Source organism: Odocoileus virginianus, chromosome 20, assembly GCF_023699985.2.
Source record: "Odocoileus virginianus isolate 20LAN1187 ecotype Illinois chromosome 20, Ovbor_1.2, whole genome shotgun sequence".
NCBI classification, from domain to species: domain Eukaryota; kingdom Metazoa; phylum Chordata; class Mammalia; order Artiodactyla; family Cervidae; genus Odocoileus; species Odocoileus virginianus.
In genome coordinates this window covers 46,555,995-46,579,923 of record NC_069693.1, presented here as the reverse complement: position 1 = coordinate 46,579,923, position 23,929 = coordinate 46,555,995, and the positions used below count along the sequence as shown (strand labels likewise).

At 52.2% G+C, this 23,929-nt stretch overlaps 1 protein-coding gene across 8 annotated transcripts in view; it reads left to right on the top strand.

The window, feature by feature from the left end:
- The window catches only part of BANP (BTG3 associated nuclear protein), a 70,285-nt gene that overhangs the window by 28,700 nt on the left and 17,656 nt on the right, over positions 1–23,929 (top strand). For 5 of the 8 annotated variants that reach the window (XM_020905850.2, XM_020905849.2, XM_020905853.2 and 2 more), the window contains exons 5-8: positions 8,136–8,252; positions 9,453–9,628; positions 16,803–17,042; positions 21,574–21,741. In XM_020905850.2, coding sequence (XP_020761509.2) covers positions 8,136–8,252; positions 9,453–9,628; positions 16,803–17,042; positions 21,574–21,741 — 701 coding nt within the window. The remainder of the gene's footprint in view (positions 1–8,135; positions 8,253–9,452; positions 9,629–16,802; positions 17,043–21,573; positions 21,742–23,929) is intronic. The other 3 variants (XM_070451417.1, XM_020905852.2, XM_020905855.2) reach the window with 1 other exon arrangement.

The window sequence follows — 23,929 nt, the reverse complement described above, 5'->3', positions numbered from 1 at the left end:
ATATTTAAATTAGAAAGTGACTAATTTATAAACACACAAGCAAATGAGAAACGTATGTCTTAAGTGTGGGTAGTGGAGCGCAGAGAAGAAAGTCTCCAAAAACAATTAAAAATTGTTTAATGTTCTGAGTAATGAAGTACTTCTCCAAGTACTCTGGGCCTCAGATATTTAAAATAAAAGTTAGAAGTATATAAATCCTGGATTATTTTACATCCGGATCATGTATTTTAAAAAGTAACTGAAGTTTCCTTAGGCCTCTTAGAGTGGTTGAGAGTGTGGTTGGGCAGTTCACCATCTTCCAGGACAAGTGAGGACAACCCTGAGGAGTTGGGAGCAGGACTTTGGGTGGTGGGGGAGGAGTCGTCCACTGCAGTTGCACCGGCCTGTCCTGCTCGAGAGGCACATAGGGCCCAGAGCAGCTCCAAGCCCACTTGCCCGTGGGTTACTTCTAATGAAAATGGGCCCGGACTAGACTTTGGTATCAGCTCTGAGAAGTATTTTTTTATTCTCTTGGGTTCCCAGAGCATAGAAGCCAGTGGAATACTGCCAACTCAGTTGGCATTTTTAGATACAGATTTTTCAGGTTCTAAACCTGAATGAGGTTCTTTAAATAAATTCAAGAAAAAAGATGACAAAGAAAGAAAACCTTTTTCTTTGATGCTCAAGCTTAATTGTAAGAAACACACCTGGGAGGTTACCTGAATGGTGTGTCATCCAGCAGTGCTGTTCTGCTTGGGAGAAGGAAAGTGGACTTGAATTCTTAGATGGGTGCTTTTTTTCCTTTCTTGCGGTGTACCACACATTGGGATTTTACTCATCATAATTCCCGGCTTAGCAGTGTGCGACTTTAACATTGAAGCCATGTTGCTCTGGCATCGGAAGTGGCGAACCTGAGGCTTCCTGTGCTGAGCTGCCGACTCAGTATGTGACAACTTGTCTGTCCTTCACGTGCTGCCGTGAGCATTTCAAGATGGGCCTCCGGTGTGCTGTGAGACCTGGAGGGGTCAAGTGTGTGTTCAGGGATGTTTATGTGGACTAGTGTAAGACACCCTTTCTGTGCTTGTTTGAAGCCAAACTTTGGGCTTCCCCTGTGGCTCAGATGGTAAAAAATTTGCCAGCAATGCAGAAGACCCATATTTGATCCCTGGGTTGGGAAGATCCCCTGGAGAAGGGAATGGCTACCCACTCCACTATTCTTGCCTGGAGAACTCCATGGACAGAGGAGCCTGGTGGACTGTATAGTCCTTGAAGGTTGCAAAAGAGTCGGGTACAACTGAGTGACTTTGACTTGAGGCCAGGTACAGCCACTTGAAGGATGTGCAGTAGTTAGAACTGAGCTGAGCCTGGGGTGCAGGCCTGCTGAGGGTGCTGTCCTATGGGTGCCTGCTGAGGGGCCAGTGTGAGTGCCCCTGTGCAGTGCAGGGCCCAGGGAGCGATCCCTGGTGCCCAGCGAGCTCCTGTGGAACCAGACCTCGAGAGTGGCTTTGTCAAAGCCAGCTGGTTTTCGCTGGTTTTCTTGAACTGAACATACTGATTAACTAGAAAAATGCTTGTGTTTCTTTTAAAAGCAACCAACTTTTATTCTTTTTTAATGTATAAATGGTTTATTTATGTTTATTGAGATATAATGGACATATACCAGGTTTTTAATTTTAAAAACTTAAGCATTTCTTATAAAGCTTTAATGTGTTCCTATGATTTTTAAACAATTGTAATGAATCAGAGGTTTCTTTGCATACTCAAAACTAAAAATAGAAGTGTTTTTTTTGCCACACTGCGTGGGTTGCAGGATCTTAGTTCCCAATCAGGGATTGAACTGGATGAGTGATTATTTTGAATTGCAAAAAGATCAGTGTCAGCAGAGTATAATGTAGATGCGAGGGAGGCAAACACTGTTCCACATATTTTTCAATATTCTGCTGTAACTCCCCCCATCACAGATGACAAAGTTGGGCATCACCGTGTGAGCAGAAATAATGCCTGACTTGACCGCCTTACCCGGGTGCTGACCATGATAATCAACAGTCTATAATAGGAAGAGACGAAATCTTATCTGAACGAAACTGAGGACTGTAGCCCCAAAGACAGCCTCTCAGATTACTCTGAGGAACTGCTGTGAAGAAGAAAAGCACAGTTTTAAATCTTATCAGAGCAGAGAGCATCAGACAAGTCAGGGGTTCGCTCCGTCAAGGCTTCAGAGCAGCAGACCAGCACACACACGCGCTCTGGCACTCGGGGGGGGAGGGATGGGAGGCTTACCGTGGAAGGAGACCCAGCACTGGTGTCTGAGGAGGGAGGCCTCTCGTCTTCAGCACAGGTGTTCTCTACTGGCGGTCAGCGTGCCCTGTTACAAAGAATTAAAGCAGGCTGCTGCTGCTGCTAGGTCGCTGCAGTCATGTCCGACTCTGTACGACCCCATAGACGGCAGCCCACTAGGCTCCTCTCTCCCTGGGATTCTCCAGGCAAGAATACTGGAGAATTTTCTTCTCCAATTAAAGCAGGCAGTGGGCCACAAACAGGCTGTTTTGTTAGTCACAGTGATTCAGGGATAAGCCAGAACGACTCCCACACCTGAGTGCGTGAGCGTTGCTTTCATCCCAGGTCGAGGGTGGCAGGTCCTGGTGAACCTTGGAGCCGAGTGCGGTTTCGGTCCTGAAGGTAGGGGGTGGGGTTTGCGGCAGACAACGCAGCCTGGCCACCCCGGCCCTGTCTGGTGAGGACTCTTTGGAGGACTTGGCCTTTGGGCACTGAAGTTACCTAGCTCGTCTGTGAGAGGTTAAGCTTCTGCTCAGATGGCAGTGCCCTCAGCCTGGGTGGAGGCACAGTTGTGGACACTTGAGGACAGTCTCCTGTCCTGGGACTCAGCCCCACCCTAGAGCATCCGGTGCCCACGGTACATCGCTGTAGGTAGTGGCTGGGCTTCTCTTCCCGGTATTTGCTTGGGGAACGCGTGGTCAGGGCCTGCCTACTTTCTCTTTGCTCCCTGGAAACTGGAAATAAGGGGTGACTGTGCTGCTCACATAGACTTGATCTTCCCAGGGACCCCATTCTGTAACGGAGCCTAAGGAATGCTGGTGGGTTTAACTCCTGCCCCCCCCACCCCAATCATGCCTGTGGCCGCTTGTCCACTGATGGTGGCCACAGTGTCCATTCAGAGTGGTCACTTGGTGGGACTGATGAGTTGTTTTAGGACAGCAGCTCAGGACCTTCTGACCTGCTCCCAAAGCAGTTTCCTGACACCGAGGAGAAGTTGGGGGCCACTTTGTTAAGTGTAATTGGAAAATGCTTGCCAGTACATGTCTGAAAGCTGAAGACATTTGGTTTCAAATCCATCAAAACAAAGCGATTAAAATCCCTGGTACTGAAAGGTGAGTGGTAGCAGTCATTGAAATAGGATTATTTCTCTTCTCCACCAGCAAGTGGCAAAGGACATGAGAGATTTTTGGTTGTGAATCCAGGCTCCATTACCTGTAAGTGGTGAAACCTCAGGCAGGTTCTCCCTTTTCTAAACATCAATTTCCTCAACAGTAAAAGGGGAATAAAAATCATAAGGGAGGGTTGCTGAGGGGTAACCCGGGAGGTGAGAAATCAGTAGTATTAATGCTCATCATTTGGCGAGTGTCCAGTGTCAACCAGCATCGCGCTTACTGAGGCACCAGCTCAGGATGCAGGTTGCCGTGAGTGAGGACGGTGTCCTAACCTGTGCCGCGGGTTTTGTGTCTCTGGATGCCTGCTCTGTTCTTTTCACTGTGCAGACCAACCGTGTGAGTCCGGGAACACCACTGGGATCTGAGACTGCTCCTCGACCACACAGGACTGCTGGTGTCCTGGGCATCCCGCTGGGCGGCTGGGAAACATCACCGAACAGAGCATACACGCAGCACAGAGGCTGTGGGGGAGGCCCGGGCGGCCGCAGCAGGGCCAGGGCCGTTGTGCTTGGTGGTGTTTGAAACCTGCGCACCATCAGAATCACCCAGAGAAGTTGTTAAAAAACAGGAATCTGAGGTTCAGGGAGTTGTGAGGTACAGATCCGGCTCCACAGACTTTGGCCAAGAAGGTTGGCTCTGCTGCTCAAGGACTTGGAATCAAACCTGACCTTACCACTGAGTAACCATGTGACCTTGGACTGGATGTCGGCCTCTCAGTGCAGGGAAGATGTTGGAATGCCCGCTGCCCGTCGAGGGTGAGGGTGAGGCCACTCCTGCCCATGGGGAGCAGCCCTTGTGTGATTGTCCTGAAGGGCAGTAGGGGTCCTGCGCCCACAGTCACTCTCCAGCAGGGTGGCGGCCCTTGGTCACATGCTGTGGGATGACCCTTACTTCTGAATGAGAGTATACTTAGGCAAGAGTACTCAACTAGTAACTAGTGTAATCTTAAAACTGGATGAGAATGTCCAACTTGCAAATTAGCCTAATCTTAGAATTAAAACAATCGGTGGTCTCTGGGTCCAGCCATTTCCCTTTTGGTTAAGTTTTCATTTAATAGGAACTTTAAGAGCAGACATATAGTTCTAGGTTAAGATATAGTTATGGTTTAAGACTGTGAGGGAATGAATTGAGCACATAAAGATTTAAAACCAGAATAACCCAGGGATAGATAAATTGATCAACGAAACTGGCTTGAGAGGCCAGAGTTAGACCAACACAAATATGCCAGCTAGATTTTGACAAAGCTGCACAAGCAGTTTGACGGTGGAAGGACAGCTTTTTGAATAAATGGTATTGGCACAGTTGACATCCACAGGAAAGATGACAGAGATGAACCTTGGTGGAAACCTCACCTTGAACAAAAATTAATTCAGAGTGGATTACAGCTTTCAAGGTAAAATGTAAAGCTTCAACACTTTGGGATAAAGACACAGGAGAAAACCCCCAATTAGGAGAAGCTATTTGTAAGCCACACTCTCGAAATTCAACAGTGAAAAACCAGCCAATCCAGTTTGACAGTCAGGCAAAAAGCAGAAACCGGCATCTCACCAGAGAGGAGGTGTGGATGGTGAGTAAGCACATGGAGAGCCTCTGAGCAGCGTCAGCCAGCAGGAGAACGTGGCGAGGAGACCGCAGAGCTCCCCAGGGAGCCTCCCGATGCCAGCGAGTGCAGCACCTCCGGGCCTCCCACCGCTGCTGTGGGCGTGTGGATGGGGCCACCACTGCTGCAGGGAGGCGGCGGTGCGTTGTTCCATCAAGCTAACCTGTCCTCACCACGTGGCCCAGCAAGCACATCCTTGGGCACTTAGCCCAGAGAAGTGGAAACTCGTGTTCACACAGAACCTCCACACAAGTGTCCATGGCAACTTTATGTGTAATAACCAAAGCCTGCAGCCACCCCGAGAGCCCCTGTCTGGGTGAAAGGTTAAACAAGCGTGTGTGCCCCAGGCACACGGGCCCAGGCTTATGCCTTACACGGCATTGACTGACAGCCTTGGGGGTGGCCAGGCATGTGTGCAGTCAGTCTGTGGGGCGGAGGACGGGGAGGAGGTTCATCTCCAGCCGGGACTCCGCAGGCAGGAGCTGTTTGGCGTCTCCAAGACCAGGGAAAGTCTAAATTTCCTTTAGAGGTCTCTCCTGATCAGGGCAGGCCCACCCAGGATGATCTGTTCCTTGATTAATCTAATGCCAACAAGCTGGGCCTTTTAATCACCTCTGCAGCCCCCCTTCCCAGTAGTCCCCCAGGTTGTGTCTGACTTGGTCCCTGGGGCTGTGACTCTGCCTCGGCAGGACGCTCACATGCTGTGACACTCGCTCCTCAGGATAACTGCTGCCTCCTTCTTAGTGTCATGTGGATGTTGCATAGTTTCTGAAAACCGAAGTATTATTTTGTACAGTTTGAGGTTGACATAACTCCATTAGCGGAAAGGGTATATTGTCTGGCATGTTAATACTGATGTTTAAAAACAGACTGATTCATTGCTTTCTTAAGTGTTTCCATTATAATCCAAGTACAGTCATCCTTAAAAAAAAAATCCTGTGAATAAGCTTTAGACAGTCAAATTTTACGTTGCCCCCTTTGCGTTTTTGGACTTTGATTCCCATTTCATTTTCTTCACAAAATTTTATCCTGTGAACCAGGTTATTACACGCCTTAGTAACAGAAATACAGATAGAACTTGAAGCTGAAAAACGTATTTATTGTAACCATAAGGCCTGAAGAGTTTTTTTTTTTTTTTTTTAATCTCGTCTAGATTGAGAACTCTTTATAGCTATTAGTACACAGTTGAGGAAAACCGTGCAAATTACTACTAGTTTACAGCTAATTCTTAACAGTGCAGTATTGTGGAATATACCCTCCCACCCCGCTAGATGGATGGGGCTTTAGTGTGCGTTAATTACTGAATCTCTGGCCAGCGTGAATAATCTGTCTCTTAAAATGAAGCAGGGCTCGGCACCACTTCTGTTTCTGTCTTCAGATTTTACATTTCTAAATTCGGAACTTTGTTTGTGTAGATCAGGGTGTGGGAGGTGAAGGGCTCCTCCTCGCCTCCCATGCGTGCCAGCAGCCTCAGCAGTCCGTCACCATTGGTTATGTCCAACTGTCTGGGCGCTGAAACCGGCAGTCGTGGTTTCATGCACACTTCGTGGAAGGCAGTGAGGAGTGACCCCGCAGGGCACTTGTGATCTCACGTCTGGGTGGACAGGGCTCCTTGGTGTGGTTGAGGGGAGGCTTTGTGCAAGGGAACAACCACGGCCAGAGGTGCTGTCCCAGGGGTCATCTTTAGGACGTCGTACCTTCTGGAAGGAGGGCCTCGGGGAGTTAGTCGCTGAGGGCCCTGCACACCTAAGGAGCCAGGTGCCCCCTGGGCCGCCTTTGCTCCAGCTTGAAGTGGCTGTCTCCGACCAGCGTTTCCTCCACCTTGAGGTCCTGTAGGAAGCAGAGGTCTATTTAGTCAGTGGCTCTACCAGTCATCGGTGTGAACCCGTTTTAACCTGTTGTTTCTGGCTCACGTGTCAGCCTGTGAAAGGGCTCACACATCACGGGGGTGAGGGGATGGATGTTTCTGTGCGGGGACCTGGGAGACACCAGCCTTCCGGGAACACGCTTGGGAAAATACCATCTCCTGTTTTGACACATGAGTCTCTGGGGCCGTCACATAGGTGCCTGTACATGTCATCTCGGTACCTGGACACCTGTCATACTGCCCTGCGGGTGGATTGTCAGGGCCTGGGGGGTTACCTCCGGTGTCACTGACAGCTGAGTAGAATAACTAAGAAGACGATAATGGCTGTGAGTGGAATGCAGTGACTGTTGTTATGTTAGGAGAATGCCCCATGGCCCTGTGAGTCACTGTGCCAAGTGGCAGGAAATGGTACCATTTGTGCCTCTGATTTTGGGGGTGTTGACTGTGTGGCTGAGATGGAGGGTGGGGTTCCCACAGGTGCTTTTGGGTATGTGAGTGCTCCGCCTGTAAAAACGGTCCTCCCAGCGCTGATTTTTGGGAAGTGAGGTCCAGGGATGACTTCTTCCCGGGTGATATAGCTGTGCATCCCAACCACCTGTTCTTCCTGCACGAGGCGTGGCCGGAAGCGCCGAGGATTGGAGGTCTCAGGAGCAAGAAGTCTCGACGACTGTGCCTGCCATGTGTTTAAGCACACGTCTCCCCGGAGGAACTGCCCCTGTCAGGCCACAGTTCTTGGAGCGTCATTTCCATCACAGCACAGTCTCCGGCCCTGGGCTGTGGGTCCTGCACTGGCCTGGCAGAACCCAGCGGTCAGCGCTGTGTAGTCGCCCGGGGGCCCTGCTGCAGAGGTTCGCCCCTTGGCACACGGCACTCTCGCCTGGCCTGGGGCCGAAAGCCTAGGTTTCAGAAGGGAGCTCCCTGGGGTGGGTTTCCATGCAGACCTGCTGCTTCAGGGTACTGTGCAGTGACAGCTGCGGCACCCATCTCTTCTTCGTAAAGATGTGAACATTCTTAAGCCACTTCTGACGGTACCAGCAAGGAGCAGGGTTAGACTCTGTTAAGAAGCCCCCCCACCGCCCCAGCTGGCCCTCTGCCCGTGCTGCTCATGCACGTCGGGGGGCCCTGCTGGGCCTCCCCCGCTTGGAGCAGGGCAGGGGCATTGACTGTTGATGACTCTGCTCTCACCATGAACGCTGTCGTGTTAAGGTCTTCTTTTCTCTGTGATTCTTTTGTTCCCTAGCGTCGTCCCCCAGACTACAGTAATTCTCAACAGTGATCGGCAGAACGCCGTTGTAGCCAAGATGGAAGACCCCCTGAGCGGCAGGGCACCGGAGCCCCTGGAAAATGTCATTAGCAAGTCAGTAGCACGACCCCCACCTCTCACCACCACTGCCGGGCCCCGGGGACGGGGCGGCGTCCGGGACGCCCGTGTCGTCGGGCCCTGTGTGCTCACTGTGGTCCGCGCACTCTGTCCTCTCACCTCACTCCCATCTGTCTGTCTGTCTGTCCGAGCATGTCGGGTTGGCGGACGCCCCGTCTCGTTGGCCAAGTGGTGGAGGCATTTAGAGGTGGTGCCTTCTCTGCTCCTTTCTCTCTGGAGATGCTTCAGCTGAAGCCGAGGCGAGGGTGCATGGCGGGCATCTTTGCCCCTCATGTGCGGGGGCCCCCCTCCCCGTGGCATTGGCCCCATCACGCTGCTTCCCAGTGAGTCGTGCAGACCCTCCTGCAGCGGTCCTCCTCCTTCCTTGTCGTGGCTGAGGCCCCAGGAGCCTGGCCGAGGGAGGTGGGTGAAGACACGGGGCCAAGGCCATGGAGCAGATGGCCCATGAGATGGGCCTGGCGAGGGTGGCAGTCATGGCAGGTCCGGAGCATTTAGTGAGGTCCAGCCCCGGGATGGAGACCCCTCAAGCAGGGACATTTCACTGCTTCCCCTCTTTGGGTGCAGCAGTCTCTTGAAGGAAGTCGAAGGGTCACGTGTCTCCAGATAAATTTTTTTTGAGCACGTTTTGGAGCTGTGGTGGTCTGGTTTCCTGGCGGTGTCTCACTGCTCCGCCTCAGGGTCCCTTGTGGTGGTGAGAGGGTCCCCCAGGAGGCTCTTGACTGGCTTTTTCAGCCCGCTCAAGCGGCTTCTGTTAGCGGGGGACAGTTGGGAGTGAGAGCTGCGTCCTCCTGGGCCGTCTTGTTCAGAATGTCCCGGGACGGAGCAGGTCGGGGCTGTCATCTGAGTCTGCAGAGGCTTTCCCAGAAGTCTCTGTGACCCCGACAGCAGTGCTGTGCAGGGTCACCTCCGTGACAGGAGGTCGTGTGTCCGGCCTCGAGTCACAGCCTGTTGTGATTTCACTTCCTTTAAACGTTTCTAGTTTCCTTTGGTTTCTTGGAGCCGCAGACTGCTTCCTGCTGTTAACATGAGCAGAAAGAGTTGCGGAAAGGCTGGTGGCGCAGTGTGCGTGCTGGGGTACGTCTCTCTGAGACGTGAGAGGGAGCGTGTGTGCAGAACTGTCTCCGCGTGCTGCCGTGCTGCTCTCACCACGCTGCTTGTGTCTCTGTTTCCGCACAGCGCGGTGCCCGGGCGTCGGCAGAACACCATCGTGGTGAAGGTACCAGGCCAGGAGGACAGCCACAATGAGGACGGGGAGAGCGGGTCCGAGGCCAGCGACTCCGTCTCCAACTGCGGGCAGTCGGGAAGCCAGAACATCGGCAACAACGTCACCCTCATCACCCTGAATTCAGAAGGTGCGTCCTCTCCGCACGTGAGGTAACGGGTGTGCAGTGGCCCTTGAACAGCACGGGCCGGAGCCGCAGGGCCAGCGACACATGGACTGTTCACTGGCGACCATGGAAGGGGATGACTAGCAGTGATGTGTGAGTTTCTGGCCACATGGAGAGTGAAATCCCCACAGGGCTCAGGTTTTTTCCCCCATTGTTTAGAAAAGTAATATATATTTATTGCTTTTGAAAGATGATAAAATATAAAAATGATGAAGGAAGTGAGAATAACTGGAAGCATTTCTGGTCCAGAGAATTCTGCAAATCAACATTCCAGAGAGCTCTACAAATCACATGCTGTATTTACCATCCTATAACTTGCTTCTCCCCACTGCATGGTAGAAATCTCTCCATGTTAATACTGATTTACATAATCATTTTCAGTTAGTTTCACTCACTGAATCTGGTTCTAGTGATGGGGTTCTAGTGATGGACAGTTGTGACTTGATATCTGGTGGTCGGCTCACTTGTCTGACCACAGCTTTGTCCTGTGTCTCTGATGACGGTCGGGGTTCCATTCAGAGGGACTGCATGTCCAGGTTGAGGCCATGCCGGGGGCTGTGCCGCCCCTGCCCAATGTGATGTAGGGGGACCGTCCTCTCTCCTGTGGGATCTGGGGTTCACTCTCACCTGGCCCTGGGTCTGGGAGGTGGCCTGGCTTGTGCTCCAGAGAGTTCCTGCCTCCTGGCAGCTCTTTCTTGCTCTCAGAGGTTGAGTCAGTGTTTCCCAAACAGGCCTTCTGCCAGCGCCTGGAAAGAGAGACGCGATTACTCGGCAGACGTAGCATCGTGTCACTGAGTCTCAAGCTTTAGCTTGTTAACCAGAGCGGGCTGGTGCGGTAGTTCTGCTTCTCTGTCCAAGTTGTTGATTTTTTCCTAAAAGTGTAGATTTTTCTACGGACAAAGATTGTCCCGTTTGAAAGACTTGTTACCACATTAAAACGCTGAAAACAAATTTCTTTTTAAAACATTCACCTCTAACAGAAGTTGCAGGGTTGAGATGTCAGAGTGGGCACAGGAAAAAGGTTTCCATTCCATCACAACGACCATCTTAAAGCAGGAGTGCTGGCAGGCTGTAGTCTGTTCACAGAGTGCAGAGCACCACTGTCTAAATCCAGGGTGTTTTCCCCAGAGAGACCCCAGAGCGGGACCCCGTGCCCCGTCCTCCAGTCCCGCCGCCTCTGCCCAGCTTCTTGTCTCGGGTTGCTGGTCGTGCAGGTTTCACTTGAGGGAAGCAGTAGCGCCCTCCTGTCACGTGCACCAGTGCTTCATTCTTCTTTCTGGCCGGGTGACGGCCCATCATGGAGACATGTGCTGTTTGTCCATCACCCATCTATGGACACTGGGGCCGTGCCCACTTTCTGGGTGTCGTGAGCAGTGCTGCTCTGCACATCTGTGTGCAGGGTTTTGTGTGTGTTTTCATTTTTCTGGGGCTGATACCTGGGAGTGGAATTGCTGGGTCAGGGGCGCTAGTCTCTGACTCGTTAGATGTGAGGAAGAGAGGTGCTCCTGACTTCTTCCTGGTGGAAAGTGAATGAAAATTATACTTGGAACAGCTGCAGAGAAAGTTCTTATTCTTCATCCATGTGAGTTTTGGGTAAATACCTCCCTAGATCTGGTTACTTACTATAGACCTGATTTGTTTGGTTTAAATGGCATCAGCTCCAAACATGACATGGGGTCATTTGGGGGAGTCTGGGATTATCATAAAAATAGAAGATGTTGTCTTTTATTTCTTTTTTTTGTGTGTCTTTTATTTCTTAATGTGGTGTGATTAATGTGAAATATATTTCAGTGGGGGAAGCTGCAGACCGAGTCAGATGTGAATGTACATAAAGGAATCACAGTTTGAGCTTCTTAGTATTGACATCTATAGGGAAAAAGTATAGGTTTTCTGGGGGTCTGCGTAGGAGGTTCCCAGTGTCCTCCGGAAGGTCCCCCGCAGTTCCAGCATCCTGAGTGTCAGATTGAGTGTCCTCGGTTGGCCTGGGGTTTGTGAAGACGGAGCAGAGACGGCGTGTGTGCCTAAGTGGCTGCTGTGCACGAGGACACGGGGAGAGGAGCTAAGCTGAGGACGAGTCCTGTGGAGTTGCCGCAGGCTGTCTGGTCAACATCCCGAGCGATTCAGATGCTCTGAGCGGGGGATTAGCTGTTTCCCTGCCATATCCTCCCTGGTCTGACCCACCAGGCCTGGGGAGCGGCTGTCGGAGAAGCGGCATTAGCCTGTAGGTGCTGAGGGGCCGGAGTCCTCTTCTTTCTGATAAGAGCCCGGGCTGCAGTGGATACGTGCTCTAATCTTCTTACCAGAGTACTTCTGTGCCTCACTGCAGAGAACCACGGATTTTCAGAATGATTATTTCCTAGAAATCCCACGTGGTCTGCATGGGTTGGCATGCTGTGCTGTTCCATGATAGATCTGGAGGTGTCAGCGGTTTACCATGTCTTAATTAGGCACTTCTGGCTGCCGCAGCATCGGCTCCATTTGGATCAGAGGGAAGTGCTAGATGGGAGAGGGGTGGTGAGCAGCAGGCTTACTCCTTAGCTCCTGCCTTCCACCCTGCCCATGGCAGGGAGAGGTCGTTGTTCACCCCTGTCTGGTTAAGTACTGACAGTGTGTGGGGTGTAATGATTTAGGTCTCTTAGTTCAGAGACAAAGCTGGTGAGCTGAGTTAGGGAAACAGACTAGCCAGCACGGACTGAAAATGGGATCTATTCATTAATGAAGGGATTTCATTAGATTCTTAATGACGAGTTTTAATTCTTGCTATTTATGCATGTGATAATTCTTACAGAGCTGGACCAATCCTGCATATAAGATATTTGGAACTTGCTTTCAGTAGGGAAGTACCTTGATGAAAACTGAATTATTGTCAGAAATCAGCCTGTGCATGTCGCAAAGCCCCAAGTCAGTGAAATGATTTGGTGCACCTTCCTGGGGTGTGCTGGGGCAGGGGTGTGGCAGGGAAATGAATCCTGGGAGGAGCCAGGTGGTTTGGGAACCTTGAAGAAAGGTGTAATACCTTCACTCAGAAGGACTCGGGTTGGCACAGGATACGAAAGGTAGTGTGTGGTTGTGCTGGGAGGCAGCCCACGAAGCAGGTTCTGGAAACCTCTCAGCCCCTTCCCAGGCCCCTTGGTGTCCCCACAGCCTATATGTCACATGCAGAGAAATTCACAAGCAGCTGGGGCAGCCTGGCAGAAGTGCAGCCCAGCACCCACTCATGACACAGGGCATCCTTTGAGGCTGGCCTGGAGAGGCTAGAGGCCTGCCTTGAGGGCCTGACCTCCTGTGACCTTCCCCAGGTCACGCATGGGCACCCATGCACCCCAAAGCCTGTGGTGAATGGTGAAGGTTGCCCCCTCTCAGCTTGTTTACCATGCTTTAACTGGAGACTGAAGTGTATCCCCAGTCCCCTCTCGTGGCTGCAGAGATTTGAGCCGGTCATCAGTGAGGGTTGAGGGGGACCGGAACCCAGGGTGTCTGGGGGAATTTTCCGTCAACCACAGCTGCCTGCACAGGACTTAGAGGCTTCTGGGACCCCATGGGTGGGCCTCTGGTATCTTTGGAGAGAGTTCAGGCAACAGGCTGGGTTTGGTTGGGAGATGGCATCTGGAGTGGCTGGTGACCTCCTAGCCTGCATGAGACGTGGGCAGGGCATGCAGGTCACTGTCCATGGATTTGAGTGTTGTCCTTTGCTTTGGAGGCGGGATGATGCCTCGTGGGGCATTTTCTCGGAGTCCCTGAGTTGCAGTAATGCGTGTGAAGTCCTGGCTTGCAGGGGACGCGGGTTAGATACCATTCTGTCCACCCCACATGAACAGCTTTGCACTTGAAGAGGGATGCAGGGGTGCACACACCTCGGTCCAGGGACAGCCGTGCAGCTTGGGGTTACATCTCCCTGGTGTTGGCGGGCGTGTGGGAGTGTGCATCACCACCTCAGGAGGTGGGCCTATGTATTCACATGATGTGCACATGTGTATGCGTGCATATATACATGTATGTGTGCACATCAGCAGGTGGGGAGGTGGGGACACAGGTGGCTGCTTTCTCTGCTTCAACTTGACGCCCTTGAGAATGCAGTCATTCTCTTTATTTTGTCGTTTTCTCTTCACTTCATTTTCCTGGAACTAAAATAGAGCCTCGAAACACATATTTGTATTCTGAAGTATCTGAGTGGTTAGAAAGTTCAAGTTAGGGTTTTCTTCAAGTAAGTTTTTCAGAAGTGTCAGTTAATTTAATTAAAGATTTAAATGATTGGAGTAGAAAGCAAGTTTATTTTTCTTAAAATCCAACTGGTAGTTTTTAAACAGAGCTACTAGAATATATTGTTTCAGCTGCCAAAACTGGACCAAGCTATTTTAGCAAAATAAATATATTCATTTTGAATTGTCAAAAGGCAGATTTCTCAAATATTTATGTGGGCAGGTGCTCCATCTTATTTCACATTTAAAAGGCATGGTTCATTGTCACTGTCAGGCTAGGCTCCGGCCCCCATGTCGGGCCAGAGGTGAGACGGGGCTGTGTCGATAGCTGTGACCGGTGCCCCCGGGTGAGGATGGAGCATCTGGGCCAGAGAACGTGGAGGGTGCTGTGTCGTCCACTCTTGCAGGAGCTTGAAGTGACGTCTTTCATCCTCCAAAATGTTCTGGTAACTGCCCTGTGGCCCATGTGCCACCTCCGGGCCTGGGGCTGCGTGTCAGCAGGGAGCTGGGTGAGGAAACAGCCCTCCTGGGTCCGAGGACTTGTCCTTGCGGCCTCGCGCCTCCGCTCACGTTGGCCGTTCAGTCACTTCCTCGCCGTGTCCCCCCGTACTCTCGTCTGCTGCAGGGTTCCCAGAGCTCATCTGTGAAGCCTGGGTAGTTTCCATCAGGCAGCATGATGGGTGATTATTGTTTACATAGAAAAGAGGCTTAGTTTTGGTTTGTAAACTTGTTCATTCATTGGACGTGGTGTTTGGCTTTCCTGAGAATTCAGTGTAACAGATGAGGTCACTTCCTCATTTCTCCCTCTCAGATCAGCTGGACAGTGTCTGCCTCTTGCCCTCTGTGTCCTGTGTCTGTGTGGGGGGCGAACAGCGTGGTGTGGCCCCGGCCTGTTTTCTCGATCGTCACTGGAGCCTGGTGGTTCCTGATGGGTGGCGTCTGGAAGGAGGATGGCCCTTCCTCCTCCACGTCCCCGTTGGAGCGGCAGGGCCAGGTCCGGGGCTTGGACAGGTGGGCGCTCCTAGCACTGGCCCAGGGCACCAGAGGACCTCTTGCTGGGGACTTTTGGGACTGGTCCCCTCCCTTCCCCAGCCTCTGGTCTGCGGGTCCAGCAGGGTCGTACACGGCGTGCACACAGGCTCTGGGGAGCCAAGTAGAGGTATGTGTGCAGGCAGCCCCCAGGGAAGCGGATGTCAGTTGGAGTCAGTGATGGAGAAGCCGAGTCACGAAGCCCCTGCCAATGCCCCCCTCCCGCCCCACCTGCTGTCCGCCTCCCCTACGCACAGGCGTGGCGTCACTTTGACATGATGTTGACTCATGGTTTGGAAAATGACACTAAACTCTTGTCCAGTGTTTACTTTTCTTTAAAAATATTGTCTAAACATAGGAGCTGGCTACACAGAGTTCATAATACTTGTTCCTGAGAGAAACTGCAGGGTCTTTGGCGGTACAGAGGTTGGAGTTGAAGCCTGCAGCCCGATGTCCTTGCACTGGCCTGCAGGGCGCCCTCCTTCAGTGACCCCTCCAATTCTCTCCCTGCTGCAGGTGGAGGGCGGTCCTTCTGCTCTGGTGTTGTTAAGCCTGGCATTCTAGGTTCACTGAAGGTTTAGATCTTGAGCGTTAGACCCTGTGCCGGGCATAGAGTTGCCACTCTGTGTAGGTAAGTTAATAAACTCGCTGGGAGCTGGTGCCTTTTCTGCATTCCAGCAGTGCCTGAGCCAGCACCTCTAGAAGTTCCTTCGCATTACATTTGGATCATGTGTCCACTTCTTCTGTGGGTAGGTAAATGCCACAGGTGGCTGATGGCAGAAAGCTGCTCCTGGCTCCCCCTCTTTGCCTCCAAACCAGCCTGTTCCTGAGAAGTGGTTCTTCTTACTCATCTCTTACTCTGTGTTCCAAAAGTCAGACTTGTGATTTGTTTTCTGTCCTTAGCCAAAGTCAGGAGCCAGTCTCCCTCACCCCTCTAGTGGCTGGCTGGCCCAGGGGTGATGTGGTCGTTATGATGGGGCTGCTGAGCCTTGCCTGGTGTTTGAGGAAATCGCGTGATTCAGGAGCCTGGCCTGGAGAGGCCACCCTCACAGAGCAGAGCATGCAAGTCCCAGACAGCTGGCCCCTTGGCCTGTGCTCTGTTCCAGGCCTGTGGCAAAGCCGGGCGGGCTGGCTGCCCTTTGCGGGGCCTTTTTTGTGCATAGAGGCCAGAATGTAAATCAGGACATTTCAAAGTAAATCTCATGAGAAATCTTGAAACAGTGACAACCCTGGCTGAAACATGACTTAAAGGCCCCTGGCCTGCCAACCCTTAGCAGGAAGCCGGGTCCCCCTGTGAGGTTTGACTCCCCCTCCTGTTGCCCTGCCCCCAAGTGCGGCGCTTTTAGGGGCCGCCTTGTGCCTCAACTTGCTTCCACATGAGGATCAGAAGGAGTGCTTGGAAAGCGGCCAGCGTGCAAGCAAAGTCGAGTGTGCTCTTGATTTGCGTTCCTAAGTGGAGTTTCCTTCGGCCAAAAGATGAGGCTTTTTAAAGTTGGTGTTTGTTTGACAGCGTTAAGCCCTTTCACACACTTAGTCAATCCTGCAACTCCCGGGAGACTGTGACAGACGGGGGGAGGCGTGTCAGGGACACCGGCCCTTGGTCAGGGTGTAGCATCGTCCCTCATCGCTGACGGAGCTGGTAGGGTGCTGCTGGGCTTGCAGACAGGTGGGCTCCTGCCTCCCACCAGGCGGAGGGGGCGCCATCTGCCCTGATGCCCCGCCACCTCCCTTTCTGCCTGCGGTTTCCTGCCTGTCCCAGGAGCGTCCTGGGCTGCCTCCCTGAGGCCGAGCGGGCAGGTCCTCCCGAGTGAGCTGAGCTCCGGACGCTCACCTCCCAGGATCCCCTTGAGAAAGCTGGGGGCGTGGGCACTGTGGCCCACGGGGCTCACCCAGACCCCTCTGTCTTCCAGAGGACTACCCCAACGGCACGTGGCTGGGGGACGAGAACAACCCTGAGATGCGGGTGCGCTGCGCCATCATCCCCTCCGACATGCTGCACATTAGCACCAACTGCCGCACGGCTGAGAAGATGGCGCTCACGCTGCTGGACTACCTCTTCCACCGTGAGGTGCAGGCCGTCTCCAACCTCTCGGGCCAGGGCAAACACGGCAAAAAGCAGCTCGACCCCCTGACCATCTACGGCATCCGGTGTAAGTGCCGCCTCAGGCCCGTCGGGGGAGGGCTCCGCTGGGGGCGGGCACTGGGGGACCCCCACTGTCAGGGGTGGGCTGGGGCGGCTCTGGGTCAGAGCTGGTCAGGAGTAGGGGTGCCCTGTGTCTGGGAGAAGGGTGGGCCCGCAGGGCGGGCAGGGAGCTGTGCAGAGAGCTCTAGGTTAGAGCTGGTCAGGAGCGGGTGCCCCATACACATTCACTAAACTTATCATTTCTTTCTTTTCTTAAATTTTTTGGCCATACTTCTTAGCATGTGGGATTTTAGTTCCTTGATCAGGAATCGAACCCATACCCCTTGCAGTGGAAGTGTGGATTCTTAACCACTGGCCCACCGGGGAAGTCCCTGCAGTTTCTTTTTCAGACTTTTGACTTTGGCCATGCCAGCCACCTCCTGGGTCAGGAACCCACTGTCACCACTGCCAGCCACACCCACCTCACTGTGGACAAGGCTGGGCTTTACATTTTTTCTCTTTTCTGATTATCAGAACTATTTTCCTTGCTTGGTTTTTTCAGGGGGAAAAAAACTAGCATTTTGAAACATAAGCACTTCTCTGAGCACGGGACTAAGGTTACTGAGCGAAAAACGTGTGGGATGCCAGCTTCTTCAGGCTTCCACAGGGTTAACGGGCCCCCAGAAGCTGGGATGACCTGCTATCCAGTTCATGTGCTCTGTGCAAGAATAGCTCTTCACTGTAAACGTAAAGAAATTTGCCACGTTGTCGTGAGGCTTAGGACCTAAAGACAGAGCAGTTGCCTTTTCCCTGTTGAATTGATAGTGCTGTAGCCTAGTTCTCGGGGCTTTACTGGTGAGTCACATAGTCATCTGCTCAGACTGCGGGAGCCTTCTGGCTGATCTCGTGAGACCAGAGATGAGACTGGTATGCCCCTGGGGCCCTGAACTGACAGGTCTTTGAAGACGACTGTGAGGGGGCCAACATGGAGAGACCCCAGCGCGGGGTGATGTGATTTAGCAGCACAGGTGGGAGTCACGTGTCCATGAGGACTGTCATCAGGTTTTCCAGAGTCAGCCTGGGGCAGAGAAGGTGTTGCTGATGGTCCATGGGGACCCAGAGCCCCACTGACACTGACCTCTCTGATGTGTGACAGGCTGGCTGTGTCTGGGGCCATGAGGTTGAGACCATGGTTCTAGCAGAGCCAGTCTCCCTGGGAGGGCTGGGGGTGAGTCTGTCTTGTCTGTGGTGGAGGCTCACAGCCTATGACCCGTGGCCATCGTGGTTTGTAGCAGCGCGAGTCAGTGTCTGTTGTCACATGGCCGTGTGATCCTGTGTGTCAGTGTGTCTCCTCTCCTCCTGGCGACCCTGTCCTACTGCACTCAGAGCCCATTGTACTCCAGTGTGACTGCATCTGCAGTTAATTCGTCATGTCTGCAGCGACCTTGTGTCCAGGGAGCATCACCACGTTCTGGGTCCTGGGCGTGGATGTGAACTTTGGGGCACGTTTCAGTACAATGCTCAGGGCCTGGGTTCTCTGGAACCTGGGTGATCAGGCTCCTACCAGCCCGGCCCAGCACGCCTCTCTGGGGCCTGGGAGGAAGTGGTGGTCAGTGTGGGCTGGTAGGGGGAGGGAGCCTGTGAGAAGCAGAGGCAGGCGGGGCCCTGGATCTCAGATCACCATGGAGCGGGCTCTCCTCACACTCCAGGGGGCAGGGCGCCCGTGGCGGGGTGGGGCTTGCCTGCTGCACAGTCCCCCCCCTCCGCCCAGCCACTGAGGGGCTGGCTTGTCTGCCGCTGAGACCAAGTGCTGAGATGGAGAGTCTTGAGGTGCTGGGGTGGGGAGGGGCTGCTGGGCTCATCTGTGGCCATTTCTTCTCTACATGGGTGGGCGCCGAAGGCCTGAATTTTTAGGCTGGTTCTCACTCCTCGCTGATAACTCAGCTTTGGATCTAAAGTGAGGATAATGGCGTTCTTATTTCATGAGGTTTTCTTAAGAGCATCAAATGACTTGAGATAAAATGCTTCAACAAGTGTGAAAAGCAGTTAATTCAAAGTAATCTTTTTATCACTCGTTATGGGAGCTTCTCTCCTCCTTTCACTCAGCTGAGGTTGCTCAGAGCTGTCAGAAAAGATGGGGGACACCTTTGGCAAAGTGAGAGGAAGCCCAGCTGTGGCGCCAGCCTTCGGTGCCCCCCGCCCTAACTGGCCCTGTACGGTTCCCGGGGCAGAGCCAAGCCTCTTGGTGACGGGGCATCAGTGCTGCTGGTTCCTTCATTAGTTTTTCTTGGCAGCCATCATGGGGGCATCTGCCATAGAGCCGGAGTCTTGAGTCACTGTTGGAAGGAACTATGTAATAAGATGTCTTAGAAGCATTTCATTTTATTTTATTTTTTTCCATTTATTTTTATTAGTTGGAGGCCAATTACTTTATTAGAAGCATTTTAAAATGGTTAATGCAGAACTATGAGAATGTGTATTTTTTCTTTAAAGGATGTAAGCCAGGTTTTGAACTAGCAGGTTGGTTTTTACAAAGTCGAATTTAAAGTATTAACATTTCGTTTGTTTCTTATTTGTACACCCTCATGTGTCTTGTATATATTCTTTTCTGTTAGTAACAAGTTCTGAAAGTTTGCATAATCTTGTTAATCCATTGAGGCATTTGGAAGGTGTTTTCCTTGCGCGGAAGGCACGCGGGGCCGGAGGGTGGTCCGCAGGGGTCCATCTGTGTTGGAGCAGGCCCCTGACGAGGTGGTGGATGTGCGTGTGGTCATCAGTTCTTTGCCTGTGTCTGGGCTCCTCTGTGGCTGTAGCCGGTAGCTGGCTCTTCCTGTGACTGTACAACTGTGTTTAGTGGTCGGTCCCCAGTGACTATGTGATTGTAGTTCCGATGGTTGGACTCAGTCACTGTTTGAGTTCTATTGTAACTGCAGCGGGTAGTTGGGTTCTCTTGTTGCTCAAGTGAATAACTGGCCAGGACTTTGTGAGTCTGCCCTGCACTGAGAGCCATACCTCGCATGGAGCCATCCCTCAGTAAATAGAGAGGGACGACTCTGGTTGGAGATGCCCTGGAAACCAGCAGAGGTGCCCCGGCCCTCATGTGATTCCTTCCCTGCAGGGTGACAGTGTGGGGCTGAGACCACTGTGGTTCAGCTTCTCCCCAGTCCCTTAAACCCAGCCCTCCTTAACCCCATTACTCTTTATCAAGATTACAGACATTTTGGTTGTCATTCTGTTTAGAGTTAAAAATGTCTTAGCTTGTGTTCACAAAAAGTCAGGAGGTGTTTTGACAGAAGAAAATATAGTTTACTTAAGAAAACAGACACTTCCTCTGTTTTGATTATTTCTAGGTTGTGTGGTCCCCATAGAGCAGATTTCAGATTTTGGGCATCAGTTTATCTCTCAGCAGATACTCCAGACTTGGTGCTCTTAGTAGTCAAAACAGGAAGTTTTTCAGCTTAATCTTCTTATTAAATTTCTGAATTTCATCCACTTATTTTCTCTTTATTCAGTGGAGCTTCATGACCAGCTAGACAGGAGGTCACCCTGGTGAAAAGCATTTCTTATGATTCCCACGTTCCTGACAGCTACTTTCTGTCCGTTGAGCACAAGGAAGAGATGAAGTGGTCCACTGAGAGATGGGCGGGCTGGCAGGGCGGGGTCTCCTCCCGTGGGAGGGGGTCTCAGACCCGTGCTGCATGTGGAGAACTTGCCATCATGTGGGGGCCACGGTGAGGGTGCCGGTGGGCTGTAGCCTGGTGTCCCTGCCTCTCTGGCCAGCAGTCTGTGGATGTGATGCCCACTAGGCTAGGTGTGCAAGGGCTCCAGGGAGGGGGCTGATCTCTGCCTGTAGGGAGTTCTGTTCTGACTGAGGAGGCAGACGGGGAGGCAGGGGAACTTCCATAAGCCTCAGACTCAAGTAGCTGTAGAAGAATGTCTTCAGATGAATTGTAAATGTTTAGTCAACGAACATTGATACGTCTGTCCTCGCTTGGATGTTCTGTGTTCTTGGCAGGCATGAGATGCCTGTTCTCTGTTCTTTGAGCAGAACAAAGATCCCCTGTGTTTGTGGAGGAAATGGAGTAAACATCATTAATATCTAGGAGGTGGCAGTTGGGAGGGCTCTGGGGTCAAGTGGGCTGGTTGAGGGGAGGATCATTTAGATCGCGTTGGAGCCGAAACGTGAGAAGGGGAAAGAAGGCGGCTGGGCAGCACGCTAGGGGTGACAGGTCGGAGTTTCGGTAAAGCTCTCAGGATCCTTGACTTCTGTTTCAGTCTCAGGACCCAGGAGGCTGTGTATGAGATCAGGGTGGATGGTTGGAGTGTGGGCATCCAGGACGCCTGTGGGAATGCTCACCTCCAGCTCGTAGCTTGTCTCCTTTTGGTGTGAGTGGATCAGAGCAAAAAAGTTCAAGCTAAATGAATGAAAAGCTGTCGTCACCCACGACAGGCCCGCCCGAGGTGGCTCTTCCCCATCAGCTTTCTGTTCCCGCTGCGCCCTGACCACAGCTGGGCGGGAGGCCGCGTCTCACCTTCCTTCCGTTGGATGTGTTCTGCAGGTCACCTCTTCTATAAGTTTGGAATCACGGAATCTGACTGGTATCGAATCAAACAGAGTATCGACTCCAAGTGTCGGACAGCCTGGCGGCGAAAACAGCGAGGCCAGAGCCTGGCCGTCAAGAGCTTCTCCAGGAGAACGCCGTCCTCGTCTTCGTATGGAGCCTCAGGTTTGTGGGCAGCCAGGCGGGTGGTCTGGGGCCGTCAGAGGCACGTGTGTCGTGCCCACTCGTGCCCTGGGAGACGCTCCCGTGTGGATGCTGAGGAGCAGAGCAGCCTGAGCTCGGCAGCCGCAGGAGGGGTTCGGCCAGGACCACCGGCAGCTTAGCCTTGGCCAGCTGTCTGGCCCCCCTCGGGATGGTGTTCAGATGCCATCTGGGCAGCGGTCTTGGAACCCCGTGTTTCCGGCTAGCGCCTGTATGAGGCCCTGAGCCAGCCTGGACTGGGTCCCTGCTGGGCGGGGAGGCTGGGCTGGTCCCAAAGCGCCCTTTGCTGCTCAGGCTTGGTCTCCAGCAGGGGCTGGTGATGACGACCTTCATCTTTACTCTCGCTCACTTAAACGTTTTTCTTGCAATTACTAGTGTTTCCTTCAGCTGAATGACAGTCATTTGGTTTAATGGCACTTTCGTGTCTTCGGTTCGTTTGTTCTCTGTTTATAAACACGGCAGTGTTCCTCCTGAGAGGCTTTGGGTTTGAGCAGCTCAGTGCGGCCATTGGCCTTGTGTCCTCTTGTGGGTGGCGAACAGGCTCGTCAGTGCCAAGGCTGGGCAGGCTCCGGTTCTCAGGATGTGTCCTTTGGGATGGACACTGGCTGGCCCTGGGAAGGTCTGCAGAGTCCAGTAGCACCTTCCATGGCCAGAGTGACCGAAGCTTTCTCAGGGGCAGGGGAACCCTATGTCATCCTGCTGGGTCAGCTGTCCTCTGGGTCTCGGAGGCAGACTCCTTGGTGCTACAAGGCACGCTGCCTCCGTCCACCCAGCTCTCCACGCTGTGCCTCTGGGGTGGGCTCTGGCTGCTTTCGGGAGGTTGGTCTCCTGGGAGCCAGAGGGGGCCCCTTCCTCAGACACTGGAGCCCTTAGAATTTTGAGAGAAACACAGAACAGCACGTTCTTCTTTTGTCAAAGTTTCTGTAACTTCCTGTTGACTTGACGTTTTTCTGTCTTAACTTACTGCCTACTTGGCTCAAACTTGATACGCACAGGGTGGCTGGTTGAAGGGCCTCTGGGATTTTGTACTGATCTTCCTGCGTACTTGAGGCCTGACACAGCGAATCTGGTACCTAAGGCTCTTCTGGTGACAGACTTAATCCAGGAACGTGTCATTCAGCCAGGATTCTGTAAATTTGGGCTCCGTAGTAATTCCAGCTGGGGTTGTCTTGTTTACTTCTGAATTATCAGCACACAGAAGAGGAACTGACAAGTAAATGCTGTCTGTGAGCATCTGAGCCAAGGCTGCTCTCTTTAAAGCTGGATTAGTACTGCCAGTTTGAGCACAAACCACCACATCACTAATTTCAAGCGACTTTTAAAGTATCAATTTATTAAAACCTCTGTATTTCACACTCTTGTCTGGCCACACTGTGTGAGTTTGTATACGTGCTTGAGTTTAAGGGGCCGCCCTTTATTGTGTGAACACCCCCAGCGCTTTCCCTTCAGCTCTTGTTGGGGAGCATCCATGTAGAGCCCAGAACGTGAGGGTCGCAGGGAACCAGCCTCCGACCTTGTGTCTCTCTGGACGTGGAGGAGCACCAGCCAGTGGGGCAAGGCTTTTGAGGGGCTGCCCTTTTCTATGTGTCTCTGCTGGGAGCAGGTTGGGGGTGGAATCTTCCCTCAGCAGGAAACCTTGTCTCCCGTCACTTGCTGTAGCTCTTGGATTGTTCTTGGATGGCAAGCAAGTAACCAAGGCCCATTTTTGCACTGGATTTTGATATCAATATAGATTATAAAACATGGATTTAAATTGGTTTTCACGAAGTTGCATGCTTGTAGGGAGCTATTGATTGGTTAGTTCAGTAACTTTAATTTGAGGTTTCTGATGTGTTGCACGTGTTACCATTTTAATGATGTTATATTGTAAGTTTTTAAAAGGTAGTCAGTGGAGTTTATACCATGTCAGGCTGATATGCACTGTTAAGGTATCAAAAGTGCATGAAAAGTCTGTTCTTCGAGAATCAGATGTTTCATATCTTTTTCACCCTTCCATTCACATCCGTATTCTACTTCTCAAGGAGTTTCACTCTAATATGTCTTTTCTTTTCAAGTTTTTTGAGTAATTCATTCTTAGGAAGTGAAAGTGAAAGTCGCTCAGTTGTGTCCAACTCTTTGCAACCCCATGGAGACTATCCAGTCCATGGAATTC